This window comes from Acomys minous (assembly GCF_964271855.1).
Source record: "Acomys minous genome assembly, chromosome: 8".
Lineage (NCBI taxonomy): Eukaryota > Metazoa > Chordata > Mammalia > Rodentia > Muridae > Acomys > Acomys minous.
In genome coordinates this window covers 92344918-92364607 of record NC_140489.1, presented here as the reverse complement: position 1 = coordinate 92364607, position 19690 = coordinate 92344918, and the positions used below count along the sequence as shown (strand labels likewise).

Here is a 19690-nt window from a genome sequence, read left to right as displayed (position 1 = left end):
TGGATGTTTTCATGAGTGGATGGGTAGAGGATAAATAGAGAAGAGTGGATGAGCACTCACACCATCCTAGAGTTTCACATCCTCACATAACCACTCAGTCAGCAGGCTTGTCTTGCTGCTGCTGCTGCTCTTTCATGTTGGTAGAAATAGTTGTATATTCCCCACGATACCTCATCTGTTGAGCCACAGCTGATTGTGTGTCTCTGTGTTTCTATTAGTTGATTGCTTTTAAATAAAAAATTTAAATAAAACTTCACTCTTTACAGTATAATATCTACTTCCTATCCTAACTATAGAGGCAGGGAGTGGAAACAATTGCTTGTTGTTTATAGTGCAACTATAGTTTCCTTTTATCTACTTAATAACTTTTACTAACCATTTTTATAATGAGGCAAATGTGTTTTGAAATGATTTTCTCTCTATTATTATTCTCATTAAACCTTCTTTCCTTCAACAAAGACTACAGAAATAGACTCACTTCCCTCCTTCTGGATCTCTACTGATGTCATGCTCTTTATCCTTCCTGTTTTATTCCTCCACTCCGCCTATTCATCTTGACAATTTTCCACCCACTGAAAAGAGGCAAGGCTTAAAAATCTCACCTGTTTTCTTTAACTATTGTTTGGTGCTCTGTGTGTGTGTGTGTGTGTGTGTGTGTGTGTGTGTGTGTGTGTGTGTGTGTGTGTGTGTACATTCTGCTCTATATGAATGACCGTGAATTTTAAAAACAGTCTTGAGGCTGCCTGGCTCATGCTGTTGGCATTGCTTCCTAAGAGTCCTTTTGTTTCTGTGATCAATCTGACTCTTCTGTCAGGTGGATGTACAGTGAAGCTTGTCCGAGACATGGTGTCTTTGGAACAATGTTTGCATTTTAGGAATGAATTCTCATAATTTGATTGCTATTTTAAATAAACTAAAAATTAGGCCATGTCTCTACAATATGTCAGATGTATTATAAACTCAAGGAATAAAATAGTCCAATTCAATTATCTGGAAAGTTTTATGATGATCATTCTGTATCTCATTAGAACTGAAGTTGCTGCCAAGGTGTTATGTAACATGTTCCAGACTGGCTCAGTGACATTACACAGTAGTTGACAAGGCAAGGAGCCCAAGGTAGTAGGGTAGACCTCACCGCCTACTGTGTGATCTTGGGTGATCATTTTCTTGTCCACTCTATAGAATGGTGACATCATACATGATAAAGGTAGTTGTAATAGTGAGCACTCATAGTAAACATCCATACATTATCATTTTTATCTTTATACTTCTCCATAGTAAGATGAATTAATGTTATTCTAACTGCTAGTTGGTCTTTATGACTCCAGCTCTCTGACATCTGAGCTCATCCTACTCACCTTGACACTTAGGTATGAGGATTAAAACACCAGAAACTGGTTTGAATTTGCTGGCAGAAATGGGCTTCAAATGACTTTCTTCCTAAATTAAAAAAATTTTTTTTCTTTATTAACACTTTCACACATTTATATGATGTGCCTTGGTTATATCTACCTCTAACTCTTTTCTCCCCATACTCCAACATGTTCTTCTCCCATTTTTATGTAGTCTTGCTTCCTCCCTCTCCCTGACCTCAGCCCACTGGGTTTAGTTAGTGCTGTCTGCTGGTGTGCTAAGTGATCTGGATGTTGGCCTGACCTTTTGCTGGTCTTGTGCAGGAAACCATACATACAGTGAGTTAAGGTGTGCAACAACCACACCATTGTCTATAGGACATTTCACAGCACTCCTCTTTATCCTCTGGCTTTTTCTTTCTTTCTGCCCCTTTTTCCTGATGGTCTCTGAGCCTTGTGGGAGTTGATATCAATGTCCCATTCCTTCCAGATTTATACTTAGACAGCTGAAGGCCTCTGCCTGAGGCTGCCCAGCCTACACATCTTCTCTAATTTTAAAGTGGTGTTCAAGGTTCACTGCTTCAAAATCTACCATCATTCCTGTTCCACGCCCTCCAAAAGCTTTAATAACAACGAGTGTGATCATTTGAAGTACTTACACATGTGCTAGGTGTGTTACACACATTGCATTTACTATTTTTTTCTACATAAGTTTAAGCAACCCCATGAGGAAGGCATTGCTATCCATGTCGATTGACAGTTATGGAAACCAAGGATAGAATTCTATCGTGAATGCAAGGCCTAGGACCTGAGTCAAGACCCAAAGCTCCAGAGTCTGCACTTGCAGAGGGCTCAGCCATGCTGTCTCTGCAGCCTGCTTTCATTGTCTTGGTTCCAGAGATGAGAACTGTAGCTTGCTCCTCTGTTCACCTCACACTGGGCCTTTAGTTTCTCACTGACTCCCATATGCCCTTTGACATCTTTTCCTTTTCCCTGTCCTCTTTGTCTGAGTTCCACCTTCCTATCTTTGCACTTATGCACATCCTGCATATCCTTCATCCTATTTACATGCCATTCCTCTTCCTCCAAGCAGTTGCTCAATTTTGTCACATTAATAATACAGACAAAAGCCAGTTCATAGATCTTTTTTTTTCCATTGTATTAGTTCTTTGAGGGCAGATACCATGTAAATTTTTAATGTCTGTGCCATCAAGTACAAACCCTAGTGCTTTGACAGCAGTAATACTTACAAAGATGATCCTGATGGGGGTGATAGCTATTAAGTATTTCTCTGTGCCACATTCTATGCAAGGTACTTTGCATATGTTGTCGTGGTTACACAGATTCCAGCAGATACTTTCTGAAGACCTCTCACTGTAAAGTGGGAGTGGTGACATTCATATTTTATGTTAAGAGTCTTAGAAAATGATAGGGCTAACTACCAGTTAGGTCTAAAAATGATTTTGCTGACACTGCTTTAAAGACAGAAAGTATTCAGGAAATACCTGTGCATTCTATCTTTTTTGTATAAACATTTTCCACCACAAACACATAGTTGTAAGTACATCTTCACTTATGGGTACAAGGGTATATACATGTGTATAAGTGCACATACACATAGATAAAAAGTATGCTTTCACTTTTGCACACATGTGCAGATGTGGAGGCCAGCAGTTTTTTCAGGTGTCTTTCTTCATCACCGTCCCTCTTAGGCCAGCCTGGTCTACAAAGTGAGTCCAGGACACAGCCAAGGCTACACAGAGAGACCCTGTCTCGAAAAACGAAAAACAAAAAAAAATTATTTATTAGTTGTGTGTATATGCATGTGCCTACTTGTCTGTCTGTATTTGTACTGTGTGCATGCAGTGCCCACTGGGTCACAAGAGGGAATTAGATCCCCAGGAACTGGAGTTACACGTGGTGCTGTGCTGCTGGATGTTGATGCTGGAAACCAAGCCCAGGTCCTCTGCAGGACTAGCTAGTGCTCTTAACCACTGAGCCTCTTCTCCAGGCCTCCGCCTAAGTCTGTGAGGCAGACTAGCTGACCTGGAGTTGGCCAGCTTGGCTGGATGGTCGGGCCAGCAGAGCCCTGCAATCCTTCTGTCCCTGCCTGCCTGCCTCCAGGCCTGCTTTCCCAGGTGGTTTCTGAGGGTTGGAATCAGGCCCTCATGCTTGTTGGCAAGCACTTTACCTCCTGAGCCATTTCCCCATTTCTAATTCTTCCCATTTCTGATGAGCACTGTAAAACTAGCAAATGATTCAAAAATTTTAAATGTTTAAACCAACTCTTTATATTTTATAATTTCCCTTTTCCTTAAGTACTAATAATAAATTCTATTTTTTATGTAAGCTACCACAAAACAGCATTTGTCAGGTAGGCATACTGTGGTAGGTACTGAGAGACATGCTTATTGGCAATACAGAACTTAACTTCAGGAGGTTTGGGGTTTTGTTTTTTGAAATATACTATAGTCTTGTTAGAGGAGGAACTGGTGTGATGTTTGATTTGGTCTGAGACTCAGTTTAGGTGATTTATGCCAAGAGCTCTGGTTGTACAAGCACCAGCATAATCCAGGGCCTCGGCAAAGGGAGTCTGGCACGTCTACAGCCTAGTAGCGGCCACTGTCATCAGCTAGTGAGTGGGGTCACTGTTGTTTTCAAAAATGAAAATCTCAGATGTTCGATTTTACCAATAAAGGCTCAGGAGCCAGATGCTGGAGTGAAAACCTGCTACCTCAGAGAGGCAGAGAAAGCACCCAGCTGACCCCTCCTACTCAGCTCACGTCTCAGAAGACAACCCAAAAAGTCTGAAGCTAAAAGCTTGCTAGGTCAGCTGACAGCCCAGGAGGAGAAAGTCAACAAACTAAAAACCCAAAAGCTTGCTAGCTCAAAGCTCAAAAACCTGCTTCTTCTTATCCACGCTGTCTTAAATACCCTTCAGCTCAAAGTGCCTCCTACTCTTTAACCCCTGTCAACTGGTTTCTTGCTCTGCCTCTTGACATAGGATTAACTTTATTAAATCCTGTGTACAGAAAGCTCTTGGATTAAAGGGCTGAACCACACCATAATCACCTGTTTATAATGAACAGAAAGTTCTTGGAATAGAGGTGTGTCTTAAGGTTCAACCACACCAAGCAAGAAACAGGGTTTTACAGTTGACAGTTTCAGGGTTCACAATGGGATCCAATGTCTTACAACAGTTTACTGAGATGGCACTTTTGGGATTACAGGAAAACAGATCCTCAGATTGAGTGGAGAGGTAGGCAGAACATCCCCTTCACAGCATCATTCTAGACTGTGCGGTTTCATAGTAGCTGGACATCATATTTTATCTTTAGATGGTGTTAAGTGACTGTGTAGAACATGCAGAAGTTATGTTCACAGTGGGGAGTAATAGAGAGGTGTGGCAACAGGGTCAAACTACTGCACACTGCAGTTACTTGGGAGATTATGCCACCTCTCCAAAGCTGATTCTGCCCTAGCAAATGTAATTTATGATGTCTTGTTCTCTTAGTTGTTGCCAACTAGTAATTGAGTATATAAAATTACTAGACTGGTAGTTGACACTGTTCGTATGAGCGGTAGAGACAAGCTTTACCACTTGTTAAATATGCATAAGAAATAAACTAAGGGTGTCATGGTTATCGGTTACCTTTTGTTGGCTTTATATAGCTCAGTTTAATAAAAAACTGCTTCAGGATTACATTTATTTTACATAGTTTTAAGATGAATATGGTTTGCTTTAAGTCACTTTAAAATGTAATCTTTTCTTCTTAAGAGAAACAGAGTTAATCCATTGAGTCTTTAGGATGGTGATAGCATTTGCTTACTCGAAGGGACCCAAAACGTCTCAAGAGCCTTTCCTTCCACCTTGTCCACTCTGCAGGGAGAAGCTGGTGTCCGCTGAAGACCTGCTGCAGTGGCTGCGACCTTTCTGTGCTGACGACACCTGCCCTGTGAGGCCTCGAATCCAGGCCCTACAGCTCTTGGGGCAGTCTTTCAACTTGAGTGAGGAGGACAGCAAGCTCCTGGTGTTCTTCCGAACAGAGGCCATTCTCAGAGCAGCCTGGCCTCAGAGACAGGTAAGCAGCATCTGTGTGCCGATCCTTCTCAAATCGTTGGTAGTTAGAGGGCGGCTTCAGACACTATGTTGAGTGTGCCAGCTGCATAGTGGTTGAGTATGAACAATAAAGTCTATTCAGATTTTCCTACTGGGCCGAGCATGACTGGGCTTACCACGCATGTGTGCATCGTACCCACACGCCCATCTTCAGGGCTGTGGACAGTGCTGATGAACTGGAATGCACCGTTTGCAGGAGAAGTGCCTCTGTGGATGGGAGTGCAGGTGGCTTCAGCCAGTTCTTGCTCTCCTGCTCTGCCTGTGCGTGTTGATTTGTTCTTCCTTTAGCACCACCATGAGCTAGGAGAACCAAAGAGTCTTAGTTTCTCTATACCTTTCCAGGTTCCCACAGACCTATTCTCTAGAACCGTCTCTGATCACAGCAAACTTTATTCATCTTTGAATTCTCAAAGTTAAAACATTTTTAGTTTTCTTCTACCTTCCTTTTCTTTTTCTTTCTTTCTTCCTTTCTTTTTTCTTTCTTTGTTTCTTTTTTCCTATTTCTTTCTCTTTCTTTCTCTCTTTCTCTCTTCCTTTAGATAGTGTTTCTCTGTGTAATAGCTCTTGCTTTGTAGACCAGGCTACACTTAAATTCATGAAGACCCTCCTGTCTCTGCCTCCTGAGTGCTGAGATTAAAGGCTTGTACCACTACACCTGGCTCTTACTTCTTTTTGAAGCTTCTCTCCCTGGTCCTCTGGAAACTCTGAAGGACACAGATCCTAGTTGGCTTTAGCTCCCCACTTTACACAGCCTAGAACCATCTGAGGATGCTCAGTTGAGGGATTGTCAAAATTAACGATTGATGTGGGAGGTCACAGCTCACTGTGGGCAGTGCCTTCCCTAGGCAGGCAGATCTATACTGTATAAGAGAGAGAGCTAGAAAGCAAACCGACAGTCAGTGTTTCTCTGTGGTTTCTTCTTGAAGCTTCTGTCTTGGCTTCCCTCAGTGATGGATGGCAACTGAAACAAACCTCCTTTCCAAGAGGCTCTGCTGTAGCTGCAGCTTGTTTGCTCTCATGCTTGAAGTCCATGCATATATTTGCTGTGTGAAGAAACACATGTTCAGGCCCTCTGGAAATCTCTCCCAGGAGTCTCACAGTGACAAGTGAAAGTAATATCATGTCTCACTTAACTTTTAAATTTTTCTCCATGTCTACTTTCCTCTTAGATAAGAGCAGTTTCCCTGTTATTGTCAGGTCAGGTTTCTTAAATATTTGGTGGTATAAAGTAGCACACCCTGTGTTGGCGTTGCTATGCTGGCATCCTCAGCATTCTCCAAGGAATGCTGTGGTGTGTGTCTCCTTCATGTCTGCCTGGGGGTTCAGGCCTTTTCAGGAGGACAAGGGAGGTGGATGAGAAATTTTCATGTCTTGTTGAAGGAACATTTTGGTCCTTGGGAAATGAAGCAGAGGTTTCAGGCTGGAAACCCTGGACTGTTGTGTTAATGATGTCCGTGGTTCAGATCATCTCTTCAATTACTGTTTTTCCAAGATTGCATGATCTTTCTCTAGAAGAATGGGAAGATTGGGACACTGTGGGTATTGCCTGTCTCTGTCAGCCTTTGGTCACTAGGTCTGTAACTGTGGGGAAGTCTCTTTCACTGAGGTTCTTGGACACTATGCACATAAAATAAAACCCTGAACCAAGGTGGACAATGGTCTGCTCACCTCCTCTGCCATTTGGTCCTCACCATCTATGCATCCCATATACCTGGAGAATAGAGTGTTTCCTCTGTGTACTTTCATGTTGACTACAATGTCCCTACTACCTCTTTCTTCCTCAGAAGTATTTTCAGAACTATTTCTGATAGAGACCCGTTCTCACGCACTGAAGATGAGAATAGATATTATACTGCAGTGTTCAGTAACAAAAAGAAAATGTGGGTGCCACGTTCACTAGTAATCCTCTTAGGCAGACTTTGCATACATCAAAGAGGGGCTTAATATTTAATTATTTGTGCAGTGCCCAAAGTAGTGGCCCCACAAATCACCCTGTTGCTGGGAAACCACCAGCAGCTGCAAGATTCAACATGCCTGTAATGCCCACCCCTCACTGTGTCGCAAAGAGGCAGCAATTTCTAGCTTTCTAATGATTATTTAATGGAATTAAAAATCCAGAGACCCTCATTTTTGTCAGCAATTTGAGAGGCTTTAATTTTCTTCCCAGAAATGCGCCCCTTCATGGTATGAGTGGGGTGGGATGGGAAGGGGAGGGGAAGGTGTATTATATTAATCCCCTTGGTGCAGTTTATCAGAGTTTTTCAGCTTTTGTAATTTTCTAGTTAACTGGCGCATGAAAAATGTGGGTCAAATACTGATGTTTCCTTTGAAAACTTCCATACCTCAGCACCTCAGATTTTCCCATATTTTTATGTAAAGGGGAACACGTAGCTCGAGTTTTGCCTTTTTACTTTCCAGCACATCTGAATTTAGTGTTCAAGGCACTCGGGAGAGATTTAGCTTAAGATAACACCTAATCTTGTTGTAAAGTCATGTGACTGCCTACTTTGAAACCTGCAAGTCAGTGCTAACTCTTCTGTTAGGGACCAGCTGGTCTTCATTTGTCAAATTAATAGCAAAATATGTACTTCTCCTGTCAGATAGAGCTAAAGAAATTCAATATGCAAAGCTGTATTGTAGTTCCTTGAAAATAGTTTACTGTTGCATTAAGTGTCTTCAAAGGTGATCAGCTTAACCAAATACAGGTGTGGTTTGATGTGGGGCCTGTGAGTGTACACAGAAACAATGTGTTTCTAACAGCCATGATGCCTGCCATCCTGGAGCTGGGAAAGGCTTTCTTCTGCTTGCTAACTATTTTAGGATGATATCTGGACATCCAGACCTGAGAAGTCACTCAGACATTATTTAGCCCAGTGACCTTTCTAAAATGACTCCACAGCTCAGACAATCTCCTGCATCGTTGTCTTAACTCTTAGTCACTTGCCACTATCTGAAAACTTCTTCCTCCCCATCTCTGCCTGTTTGTTATATGATGTCTTTCTTCTTTCATTAGAATATAAATTCTGTGAGAGCAGGAATCTGAAAGACACTCTGTAAATATTTGTTGAATAAATGAATATTAAGTCTTTAAGAACCTGTACAAGGTCATGCTTCAAATGCCAAGACAGAACTGCAGCTCTGAGTGTGCTGCTGCTGTCTTTGCTGCCTGTTCCTTATCTGAAGGCAGATGATTTACTTGGGGTGATGGAAGATGTCCTTACAGAATAGCCTGCAGTATTGATGTGGCTTTGTTAGTTTGCCACACACTTTTCATGGTGACTTTTGATTAGCTTGTGCTTCTCATGTGGAAGCAAGTAAGGAGCATTATCTTTGTCCAGCTATGAGCAGCAGAGCTCAGATTCCAGAAGAGAACCCTGTGATCTATTTCCCCACAATAATTAAAGTCAAGAGAACATTCATGGTACTTAGAGATCTCTGGAGTCTCCCATCGTGCACCCTTTGGTTCTCTTCCTATAGAGATTGTCCCTCTCACTGCTGCAGGAGTCATTTGGGGCAGAAGAGGATACTGTGAGCTGTGTGGACATTAGAAGCATCATGGAGAGTGGCCAGCATCCTCCCTGAGTTAGGTGATGAAGCAGGAACTTCAGTTCAGTCCTATGCAGTTGCAGAGCCTGTGTTCTTGCCTATATGCTACACATCTCGGTTTGCTATGCACAGATTTGTACTCAGCACCAGGTCATGTCACCTGACATGCAGTGTTCTCCAGAAAGCATTTTCTCCTTCCGTGCATTGGATTTTATTACACAGGAGGAATCAGGAATTTGAAGGATAACAAAGCATTTATTTCTCATTTTATGATGTCTCGAAGCAGTGCTGTACGTGTCAACTACCATCCAACTGGAATGTTGGGAAAGTCTGTGCCTGATAAAGATCATTGCAATAAAGCACTGTGTGAAACATTCAGCAGAGATTCTTCAGGCATATAGTATATGCCCTGAACTGCAAGAACTCTGGGTACAGAAATAGATAAGATACCTGCTTCTGGAGTCTGAATTTTGCACACATAAAGACATGAATTCAAACCCAGTTTCACCACCCACCAGCTATGAGCTGTGAAGTTAGTAATGCTCTAATCTATAAAAGGAAATAATATACATGTGAAGATTAAATGGCATAAACCTGTAATGTTCTCACTTCAGACAAGGTCGGAGTCCTCATTGATTTGGGATTTTATATTGGAGAACATAGATGTGCCACAAATCAGTAAAGAGTTCAGGTGCCAAGATAGACATTGATGCATAGCACAAATCTTTGTTGTGTTGTTGTTGTTTTTCATTGAACAGTTTATTCTGTTTTAGAATAAAAGCCCTGTATTGGAAAGGGCACTGTGGGCACGCCATGCTGCCAGTTATTACTGGGACAAGAAATGCCCCAGTCAGTGTCCCAGAGGGCTGTGAAAAGTGTGCATGAATGTGGAAAACTGGCATGGGACATCTTGGCCTAGAAGTATCACTACAGCACGTGTTTTGATGCTCATAGTGCCTAAAAGTGTCTCAGTATCCTGATTTGTGGTCCCCCCAAAAGGGTTAGTTGTTCACATGCAGGCACACAGTAAATGATGGCTGCCAGGTTCTGGATCTTGACAGTGAAGCCAAGTTACAAAACATTTCCTTTTTGAGCCATGCAAAAGATATAAGATAAAAGAAAATCAACCATTCTTAAATAGTCCAATTCTCCTACAGTGCAGTTTCTATCACTACTCAATGTTTTAATGAAAGTGTTAACAAAAATCAGAAATTAAAAATATTTTTGGATCTCTAAAGCCTTTATTAAAACACAACATGACCAGATATTTTTTAACGATAGCTTAAATATCAAAAAATATGTATTAGTAATTTACAATTAGCAATAGCATGTACATTGAGTCATCAGTGGGTCACAGGCGCACAGACTGTTAGTGATGTTGTACAGGTGCCAGTTGATTCTGAAAACTCCATCTTCTTGAAGTAAAACAGGAGCCAGTGTCATTGCAACAGAATTGCAGGCACAGCAGGAGGAAGAGGCCAACCAGTGCCTAGTTTCAATGTCTTAAAAAGAAGGAAGGTTACATATGTGAAAATATAGCTAGGTACATTCTCATCTATGATTATTTATATTCCTACACTGAACAAATCTTCAGGATCACATATGTCAAGGCAGCGAGAAAAGACTCCCTAATGGGAGACACCATTGTCTGCGGGTGACAAGGAATGGGCAGACTGGGAGCCACACATGATCTGATCAGAGATCAGCATGCCATGGAGATGCCTGAGAATGCTCAGATGTGGGGAGATGAGCTGGGAGTTTGCTGCTGCTCTGAAGTGTGCGTGTGACTAGAGGGGAAGTGGGTTACTCACCTTGCTGGTCAGTGCAGCAGGAAAAACTACACCCTGAGCTCAGGCAAGTCATCCGCATGCTTTAGTCATCAGCTTGCTTTAACCTTAAGGATCATTTCCTAGGATGCCTCACATTTCCCACTGTGAGGCAGGGAGGCTCTGTTATCCCCTTCACATAGACAAAATATTTCTAGGCTTAGTGTGTCTTAGTTAGTAATGGTGACTTCCCAGGAATAGACTTGGATTTAGCAAATCTCAGCAGATGTCATTCCCTCGTTCCTCTTTGCAGGCTCAGGTCACCTCTGTTGTCCATGTAGTGGATGACTAGATTCCAGTGCCCTTTAACATGTCGTTACTGTGTGTTTGTTGTTCACAGTGAGAGCTTCATTAGGACACATGTGCACATTGATGTATGATGTAGTCTTTCCCTCCCATTGCACTGTGTCCTTGCCCCACTCATGTCCTTTGCCCCACTCTCACTGATTCCCTCCTCCTCTCCAACAGTCTTGTGTTCATTTTAAAATCTGGATCTACATATGAGAAACAAGACACAATGCTTGTCTTCTGGACCTGGCTTATTCTGTTTAACCTATAGGCCTCCATTTCTATCTGATTTTCTGTAAACGATATAACTTAATTCCTTTTATGGCTTCATAAACCTCCATTGTGTGTGTATCATGTTTACATTATCCATTCCCCTTGAGGGGCATGTAGGCCTATTCCATTTCTTGCCTGCTGTGATGAGCAAGTATCTCTGTTATGTGTTGCTGTAGAATCTCTCAGTTTTACCCAGGAGAGATGTAGCCAGGCCATATGGCAGCTGTGTTTCTAGTTTTATGATGTACCTCTATGTTGATTTCCATAGTGTCTGGTCTAATTTGCATTCCTGCCACTAGTATTTAAGATTTCATTGTGTCCCACATCCTCACCCACATTTATTTTCTTGATTTTTGCCATTTTGGCCAGGATAGACCAGAATCTCAGCATGGTTTTAGTATGCCTTTCCCTGGTAGATAAAGATGTTGGCCATTTTTTATATACATATGGGCAATTTGTACTTAGTCTTTTGAGAACTTTCTGTTTAATTCATTTTTCCAGTTTGTGGTTGAATTTGGAGCATTTAAGTTTCTTGATTCTAGATCTTAGTGTAGATGAGCAGCCAGAAGAGGCTTCCTCCTATTGCTCTTTCATTTTCACTCTGCTCCTGTTTTCTGTGCAGAAGCTTTCTGGTTGCATCATTTCAGTAATCATCTCCTACTTGTCATATTGCATGAGATACATGTCTTCCATTCTCATGTGGAGTACAGATAGGAGCTGAAGGAAAAAAAAAACAGGACGTGTGTAACTGTTGTGCATTGGGAAGTGCGACAGAGCAGCTGAGGGATAAGTTTTGTTTTGAAGTAATTTCAGACTTAGAAAAAGTTGTATAAAATTGTGTAAGTTTCAGTGTATTTTTGGGCCAGTTCTGCAAATTCTAGTGGCTCAGCCACAGCCACATGAATTCCTGACTGCTTCCTGATTGATTCCCAGGTCACCCACTGTCAGTTGCCCTACTAGTCCCTTTGCTGATCTGCATCCACTCAGGAATACACTGCATTTGTCTTATCTCCTTAGTCTCCTTAAATCTCTAATAGTCGGATTTATGTGTTTGGTCTTGTATGACCTTGAAACATTTAAAAAGCAGTGGAAAATTACATTGTAAAATGTTATTCAATTTGATATTGTCATGTATTCAGGTTTTGTGTGTTTTTGGTAGGAGACCACAAAAGTGATGTGTCTTTCTTAATGTATTATATTAGGAGATACATAATGTTGATTTGTTTCATGACTAATAGTATTAACCTAGAGTACTAGGGAGCATATTTCTCCTAGAAACAGTTACATCTTTTTTATAATTATTAAGTAATTTGTTAGATACTTTCAGATTATTGTTGTTGTTATTATTTATTATATACTGTCATTATATTTCCATGTACTTATTTTAGCATGAATTGATGACTGCCACATGAGATTAATATAACTATGACGGGATTTTCTTCCATTATTTGTCCACCTAAATATATTTATTCAATTGCTTATGTATTTCAGTGTGGTCATGAGTGTGGTTTTGGTTTCTTCCATGGTTCTAACCCATCATAATGATTTATTTTTGTGTAAATTATCCAGAGCTGGCCACTGGGATTTCTCTTCAAGTTTTCTTCTTTTCCAGAGTACCCATCAGTTCATTCTGGCTTTATCCCTAAGCTCCCCTCTGTACAGACTTGGGTCTTATCTATAATTTACTTTCACATTTGATATGTCCTAGAATATGTAATTTTGAAATTACTATCTTATTTTCTAACTAGAATTTATTTTTATATACACTTTTGTCTTCAGCCATAGATTAATAATAGTGGCAATATTCTTTTTTCTGATACTACCTAATTTTTATCTTCCTCCCTTCCTTCTCCACACACACATAGACACATCATTTTCAGCATGGTTGTCTTATTCATTTCTACCATTCAGTTCATTTTTTCCCTATTTGTGTGGTTTGTCCAGTCTCCTTGGTTTCAATTGCTTGTTTTTAATATGTGAGTCATTAATCTATAATGTAAGATGTAAACTAGAATGTGGAGTTTAATGTTTTTACCTATGCTATTTTGAAGTTTAGAAATTCTCAGCCAATTGGATATATATATATATTTTTTTTTAAATCTTCCTTTAACTCCTTTTTGAGAGTAGATAGGCAGACATATAAATCATTTTCTTCTGTCCCCTGAGTCTCTTGAGGTAAATTGTAGCTAAACCAAAGCATCAGTGTCAAAATAAAACCATCGATGCTTCAGTGAAAACATGTTCTCATTTCTGTTGAAAAGCTGCTGAAGGCCCAGTTTGCTTTCATGCTTTTGAGAGCCTACCATGGACTGGACATCAGGCTTCCTGCATCACATCTCAGTGCCATAATTTGCGTAGCATCCTACTCATCACACAGGGAAGAAGGCTGAGGCTGGTTAAGAAAGTTGCATATCTTAATATTAAAACATGTCGAACTACCAACTCTATCAGCTAAGGCACTGCTAGATACCTGCAGAGTGCGTGTGCCTCTTGCACACTGTTAAGATGTGCTATACATTTAGAATCTCAGAATAATCTATTGGGTTTGACTCAGTTGCCCTTTTTTAGCCTATGAATACATTATGGCATCAGTCTTGTTCTGTGATATCACTGCTATGGCAAGGCATTTAGTTTCTCATTCTTTTATTCTTGGCAGGCCGCTGCTGATAATAGACCTTCTCACTTCAGCTCAGGATATAGAAGCTGCTGGAATGCAGGCTTTCTTAGCATACTTACGTGCTGCAAGGTCACATATTCAGGACATCTGCTCAATATCTGCATCTGCATTTTAGTTCCTTAAAAATGAGAAAATCTACCCCCAAAAGTACCTTTTAATGTGTAAAAACATTAGTAATATTTTCTTAATTTTTATTTTGTTTTAATAAAATCTGTAACTCAGAAATGAAAAAATAAACAATGATATATTTCTTATTTCTATTTTTTTGTCTAATAGTAATAGTTCTGCAGGTGGTAATAGTTCGGAACAATAACCACCTGCTACTGAGTTCTTCCTTGTGTGCCAGAACTAGGTTAAGTGTCCCTTAGATCAGTAGGGGAGGTTGGTACTCAACTTTTGATGACAGTTTTTTTTTTTTCATTTTCCCAATACTCCATTTCCAGAGAAACTGGCTACATCTTTGGACACAAAAGGCTGCAGTGCCCACCTGCCTAGAGCTTAATTCTGTTAGCTTTTTGTGCTTCTTTTTTCTACTGAGCCTGTAGATTTTATTTGTTTGTTTGTAATTTGAAACCCTGTGTATGAGCATTGCAGTGTGGCATCATCATGTTTGTGAAAAGAATCTCGGAATTATTTTGTATCTTTATATTAATTATAATCCTGCTATCTGTTAGGAGCCACAAGGGCAGAGGTTAATATCACTATTACCTATTTTAGGAACAAAGGTTTGTATAGGTCTACCCCGAAAACTTGCACGTTCACTGGTAACTGTTTCGTGTCTATATCTGCAGAGGCAGTGGGCTGCTGTCAGTACCTGGTGGAGCAGAGATAATCAGGTGCACTGCCCCAGCCTGTGGTGTCTGGGTTCACTTCCACCAGCATAAGAAAGTTTAAGGTTAAAAAACAAAACAAAAACCCGGCTTCTGTTGAGAAGAGTGTGTTCTTCTGTGTCAAGGACAGTGAGTCTTGGTCAGATAAGGACCTACAGCCACTTGACAAATTGACTTACAGGAAGGGCGGAAGTCCCCTAATTCTACATGGAAAGAAGAAGCTGCATTTAGAGATAAAACGATGCTCTCATATTTGAGTCATGTTTGTATTTTGCCCTTTAAATTCCATAACATTTAATTAGTGTCAATAGCAAATAGTCTCTAGCTATGCAGGTGCTTGTGAACGTTGCAGGTTTTTGGATACTCTCTGGGGCTAGGAAGGAGGGAATGCTACACAAAGCAAGTGTTGCTTGTTCCCTATTGGGGAGAGTTCCATGCTACAGGATAGATGAGTGAGTTAAACAGGTGTCCCCCAAGCCCAAAGTAAATCCCAGGTGGGTCTCGCAGCTGGCTTATAGTTCTAGCACTAGAAAGGAAGTCTGAGATGGAGGTGGGGCACAGGAGTGAACTAGCTCATATCAGTGATTTCTGTGTTTAGTTGAAAGACCCTGCCTCAATTAGTTGGCGTGAAATCCAGGACGGTCTTATGTGAATTGTACTAGAGCCCCATCCAAACTGTGCCTCGATTTCAGATATTTTAGGGATGAGAATTCTCAAGATGCTCACACTAACCATCTGCATCCCACTTCTGCAAGCCTTTGATCCACACTTGACTGAACTTTGTGAACTCAGGAAAAGTCTGCCTTCCTTATTTTTCCCTATTACCTTGTCAGTTTTATGGAAGGGTGATTTTGTTTTCAACTTAAAAGTAATTTTTCTAACTCTCTATGATCAGTGTTCCTAAATATAGTATAAAAATATAATGGGCCAAAGATTTCTTCTATAAAATTATCATTATTTTGATTGTACTGTTTACACACACACACACACAAACCCCTAACCAAAAAAAAAAATTGATATGTTTAATTTTTCTCTACTGATTACTCAGAATTGATCATAGGTAAAAAATTTTAACACTGAAAATTTGGAAGAATGTGATCATAAGTAGGAGTGATGCAACAGTTTGCAGTATGGTGAGAGTGTTTTAGCATTCTTTTTAACTGGGGAAGGAACAAATAGTGTCTATAAACTTTTGAAAACCCAAATTACTATTATTTATTTGTATGGTTCCTAATTTCTAGAAAACCAAAGGAGAATACTAAAAAGGACTAGAGTTAATAAAGGGAATATGTAAGGGGACTGACATGAGTTTAAACAGTGTTTTGAGGTATATACATATGCATACACATATATAAATCCCTATCACATGAGTCTAATTACAGAGACATACCTTTTCAAACTTAATGTGTTGTCCCTATCTCAAATGTTAGGGTAAATACTGCTCTTCAAAAATTCACTAATACTTAGATCTGGAACGTTGTGTTTAAGAAGCTTCATTTGACACCTTTTCTAAAAAGTTGAGCAGGAGTAAGATAGTCTGGATTGATCTGAGGAGACACGCTGCAGTTAAAGGACTGCTGTCCAAGCAGGATGACTTTGTCAGCTGTGGCTGCCTGCCTGTGAGGTGGAAACAGGTCCCCAGCAGCTAGCCAGATGAGCCCTATGGGCAAGCTCTGCATTTGTCTAGGGGACTCTGGGCATGAAGAATAAGGCAGAAAAATGACAAAGAAGGACTCTCTGGGTCTACTTTGGGCCTCAATACTCATACACATACACATTCACAAGTTTACCAGTGAAAAGTCAAAAAATTAAAAGATAGTTTTGGACTCTTTCCCAGCACAATAATTACAGAAATATCAAAAGGCTATTGGAAAATAGTTTTCTACAGATCTCTCACATTTTAGCAAGGCCCATGCACAGAAGAACTGACTGGCTTGGTTCAGGATTCTTTTTGAGGGATTTTGTTTTCTTTGTTTGTTTGTTTTTATAGAAAATGTCATGTAGGGAGAGGGTGTCTGCCATGGTGTAGGGCACACACTTGCTGTTCATTGTAACAAATCCATAGGCTTCGAGTGTAGGGCTTATCACGCCCATTGCATGTATGTATCACTTTCCTAAAAGCTGCTTCTGAGCCTGAGGACTTGGGTAAATGGCACAGCAAATGCTGGTGCTCTGCCTGCTGCTGTTCCTGTGATGACAGGAGATGTTTGTCTCTGACCCAAGGGTCTGTTGTCTTCTCAGAACCACAGTATGACAGACTAGACAGACTCTCCTGTTTGCTTCTCAGGAAGAGAGACTCTTATTCTTGACAACGGCTTTGTCTTTAAACATCAACTCCAGGGTCTGCTTCCTAAAGTGCAGCACAGAGAGAAGGGCATGCCACGTCCATTTTCACGTGTAGCTAGATGCCTGGGAGTGTACTTCACTTTCAGGAATGGGGTCAGCCTAAGAGACACTGTATGAAAACCTCCTTAGAAGCCATCTACCTCTCCTTTTGCTTTTAGAAGAGGATTCTAGCCATTATTTCTCCTTTGAAAACAGTGGTGCCAAAATCCTTGCTCTATGACCCAGGTAATCAGCAGCTTGGCAGATGATTTTCGGGTGACGGCAAAGTCACATAGACCCTGGAAACAGCAATGTGAGATGCGGAGAGGAATGCTGCACTGGTTTTCTCTCCGTTACTCTTTCCAGTGGCTTGTGAAAGTACTTGTCTTTCTACAGCCTGCCATCAGGGCCTAGCTCTGGGTTTGGTTACTTCTCAATATTAAAAGAAAAAAATTAAAGCAAAATACATAAAATGGAAACTGGTCTATTCTATTTGGTGTTCTGTAGGCCTCTTGTATGTTTATGTGCATCTCCTTCTTTAAATTGGGGAAATTTTCTTCTATGATTTTATTTAAGATATTTTCTGGGCCTTGAGTTGGGCATCTTCTCTTTCCTCAATGCCTATTATCCTCAGGTTTTGTCTTTTAATGGTGTCCTTGATTTATTGGATGTTTTGTGTCAGGAATTATTCAGATTTAGCATTTTCTTTGATTGTTGCTTCAAGTTCTACGATTGTATCTTCTAGTCCCGAGATTCATTCCTCCATCTCTTGGATTCTCTTAGAGAAGCTCACCTCTGGGTTGCTTTCTTCTCTAAGGTCTCTCGTTCCTGTTTTTCCCTTCTCTGTGCCTTTATCATTGTTTCCATTTTCATCTTCAGAACTTGAACTGTTTTATTGGTTTCTTTCATGATTGTTTGTATTTTCTTTAATTTCTTCCAGGGCCTTTCTATAGACCTCTTTTATGTCTTCAACCTGTTTGGCTGCATCTTCCTGCATTTGTTTATGGATTTTATTCGTTTCTTCCATTATCATCTTCATTACTACGGATTTGAGAGTCATTTTCTTGTATTTCAATTGTGTTTGAGTTCTCAGGGTTGCCTTCTTTGTGATAGCTGGCATCTGGAGATACCATGGTGTTTTGTTTTTTTGTGGTTTGTGTTCTTATGCTGGCCTTTAGTCATCTTGCTGTCTCTGATGTTGGGAGGTGGCTTCTGGTGTTCTTCAGTGGATAGTTGGTGAGTGATTATAGGTCGAGGGCTCTTGCCTGTAGGGATCCCAGAATTCTTCCCTGGAACAGGCAGGTGATCTGGTTTCCGCTCCAGCAGACTTTGTTCCACACCTTAGGCTCCCCACTGGGTCAGCAGAGGTAGGTTTCTGGTTGTTCTCGTTCAGATCGTGCAACTGAGAAGGTTCAGTCCCTCTGTATTGGGATCACTGTTTAGTTTTCTGTGCTGACCCCTTAAGGCTGTCCAGCCTCTCCAAAGTGCGTGGGAGACCCTGCCGGGATGTGGAGCCTAGCTAGGCCAGGTTCTATCTGCCCAATAGTGAATGTTTGGTCTGCTGTGGCCGGTAGCTAGGTTCCTGATGGGTTCAGATCAGACCTCATCATTGTGGCTGGGTAACGTGTTCACAGATGCCTGGGCTTCTATCTGGTCCCTGGGGCTTTCTGTGGACTGTCGCAGGGCGTGGGCATGAGGGCAGGGTCTGAGGACAGATCCACCCATTTCCCTGAGATTTCCCCAGGCCAGGAGTTCTAGTGCTTCAGCCCAGAGTTCAGTCCCATATACCAAGTTTGGTTTGTAAGCAGGTTCCAATCCAGATTCTGAGGACTGGGCTCCTGTCCTCTCTGGGGTGTTGGTTGACCTGGGGCCTGGCCCACCTGTGGTCTGCACTGTGTGGGACCCCACTCACCTAGTGTTCTCCGACTCTTGCAGTCTGTAGCTCCCAGTCAAATCCCTGGTCTCCATGTGGTAGATCAGATACAGTGTCTGATAGGCTCCACCATCTTGAAATCCAGAATCTGTATTTCAAGGGTGCTTTTTACCTTTGTTCTGCCAAACTGTTGGGAAGAGAGGCTCACATCTAATCTCTGAGCTCCTGTGTAGGTTAGTGAAAGTTTCCCCCTTAGCAGCCCTGAGACAACACTTCTTCCTCCCTCTATAAGCCATAGAGGGGTTCCACTGTATTTACATCTGTTCCTGTCTAAATGCTATCAATTTTAGAGATGTGAGGGTTTTGTACAGTCTCCTTTCCAGTGTTTCACCTTGACTTTCACCATTTTAAGTTCCAGCAGTTCACTGTCCGTGTACATTGTTAGTCATCTTACCAAGTGAGTGCTGCAGCCTTCTAGATCAACAAAATTCCTCCAGTTCTACTCAGGCAACGTATTCCAGATATTTTTATTTTCATACAGTATCTTCCTGTCTCTTTACATGCCATGTGTTAGACAAAT

At 41.1% G+C, this 19690-nt stretch overlaps 1 protein-coding gene across 2 annotated transcripts in view; it reads left to right on the top strand.

Moving 5' to 3' along the window:
* NBAS (NBAS subunit of NRZ tethering complex) overlaps nucleotides 1–19690 on the top strand; it is a 302855-nt gene that overhangs the window by 257586 nt on the left and 25579 nt on the right. For both annotated transcript variants that reach the window (XM_084791395.1, XM_084791394.1), the window contains exon 48: nucleotides 5239–5434. In XM_084791395.1, the coding sequence (XP_084647521.1) occupies nucleotides 5239–5434 (196 nt within the window). The remainder of the gene's footprint in view (nucleotides 1–5238; nucleotides 5435–19690) is intronic.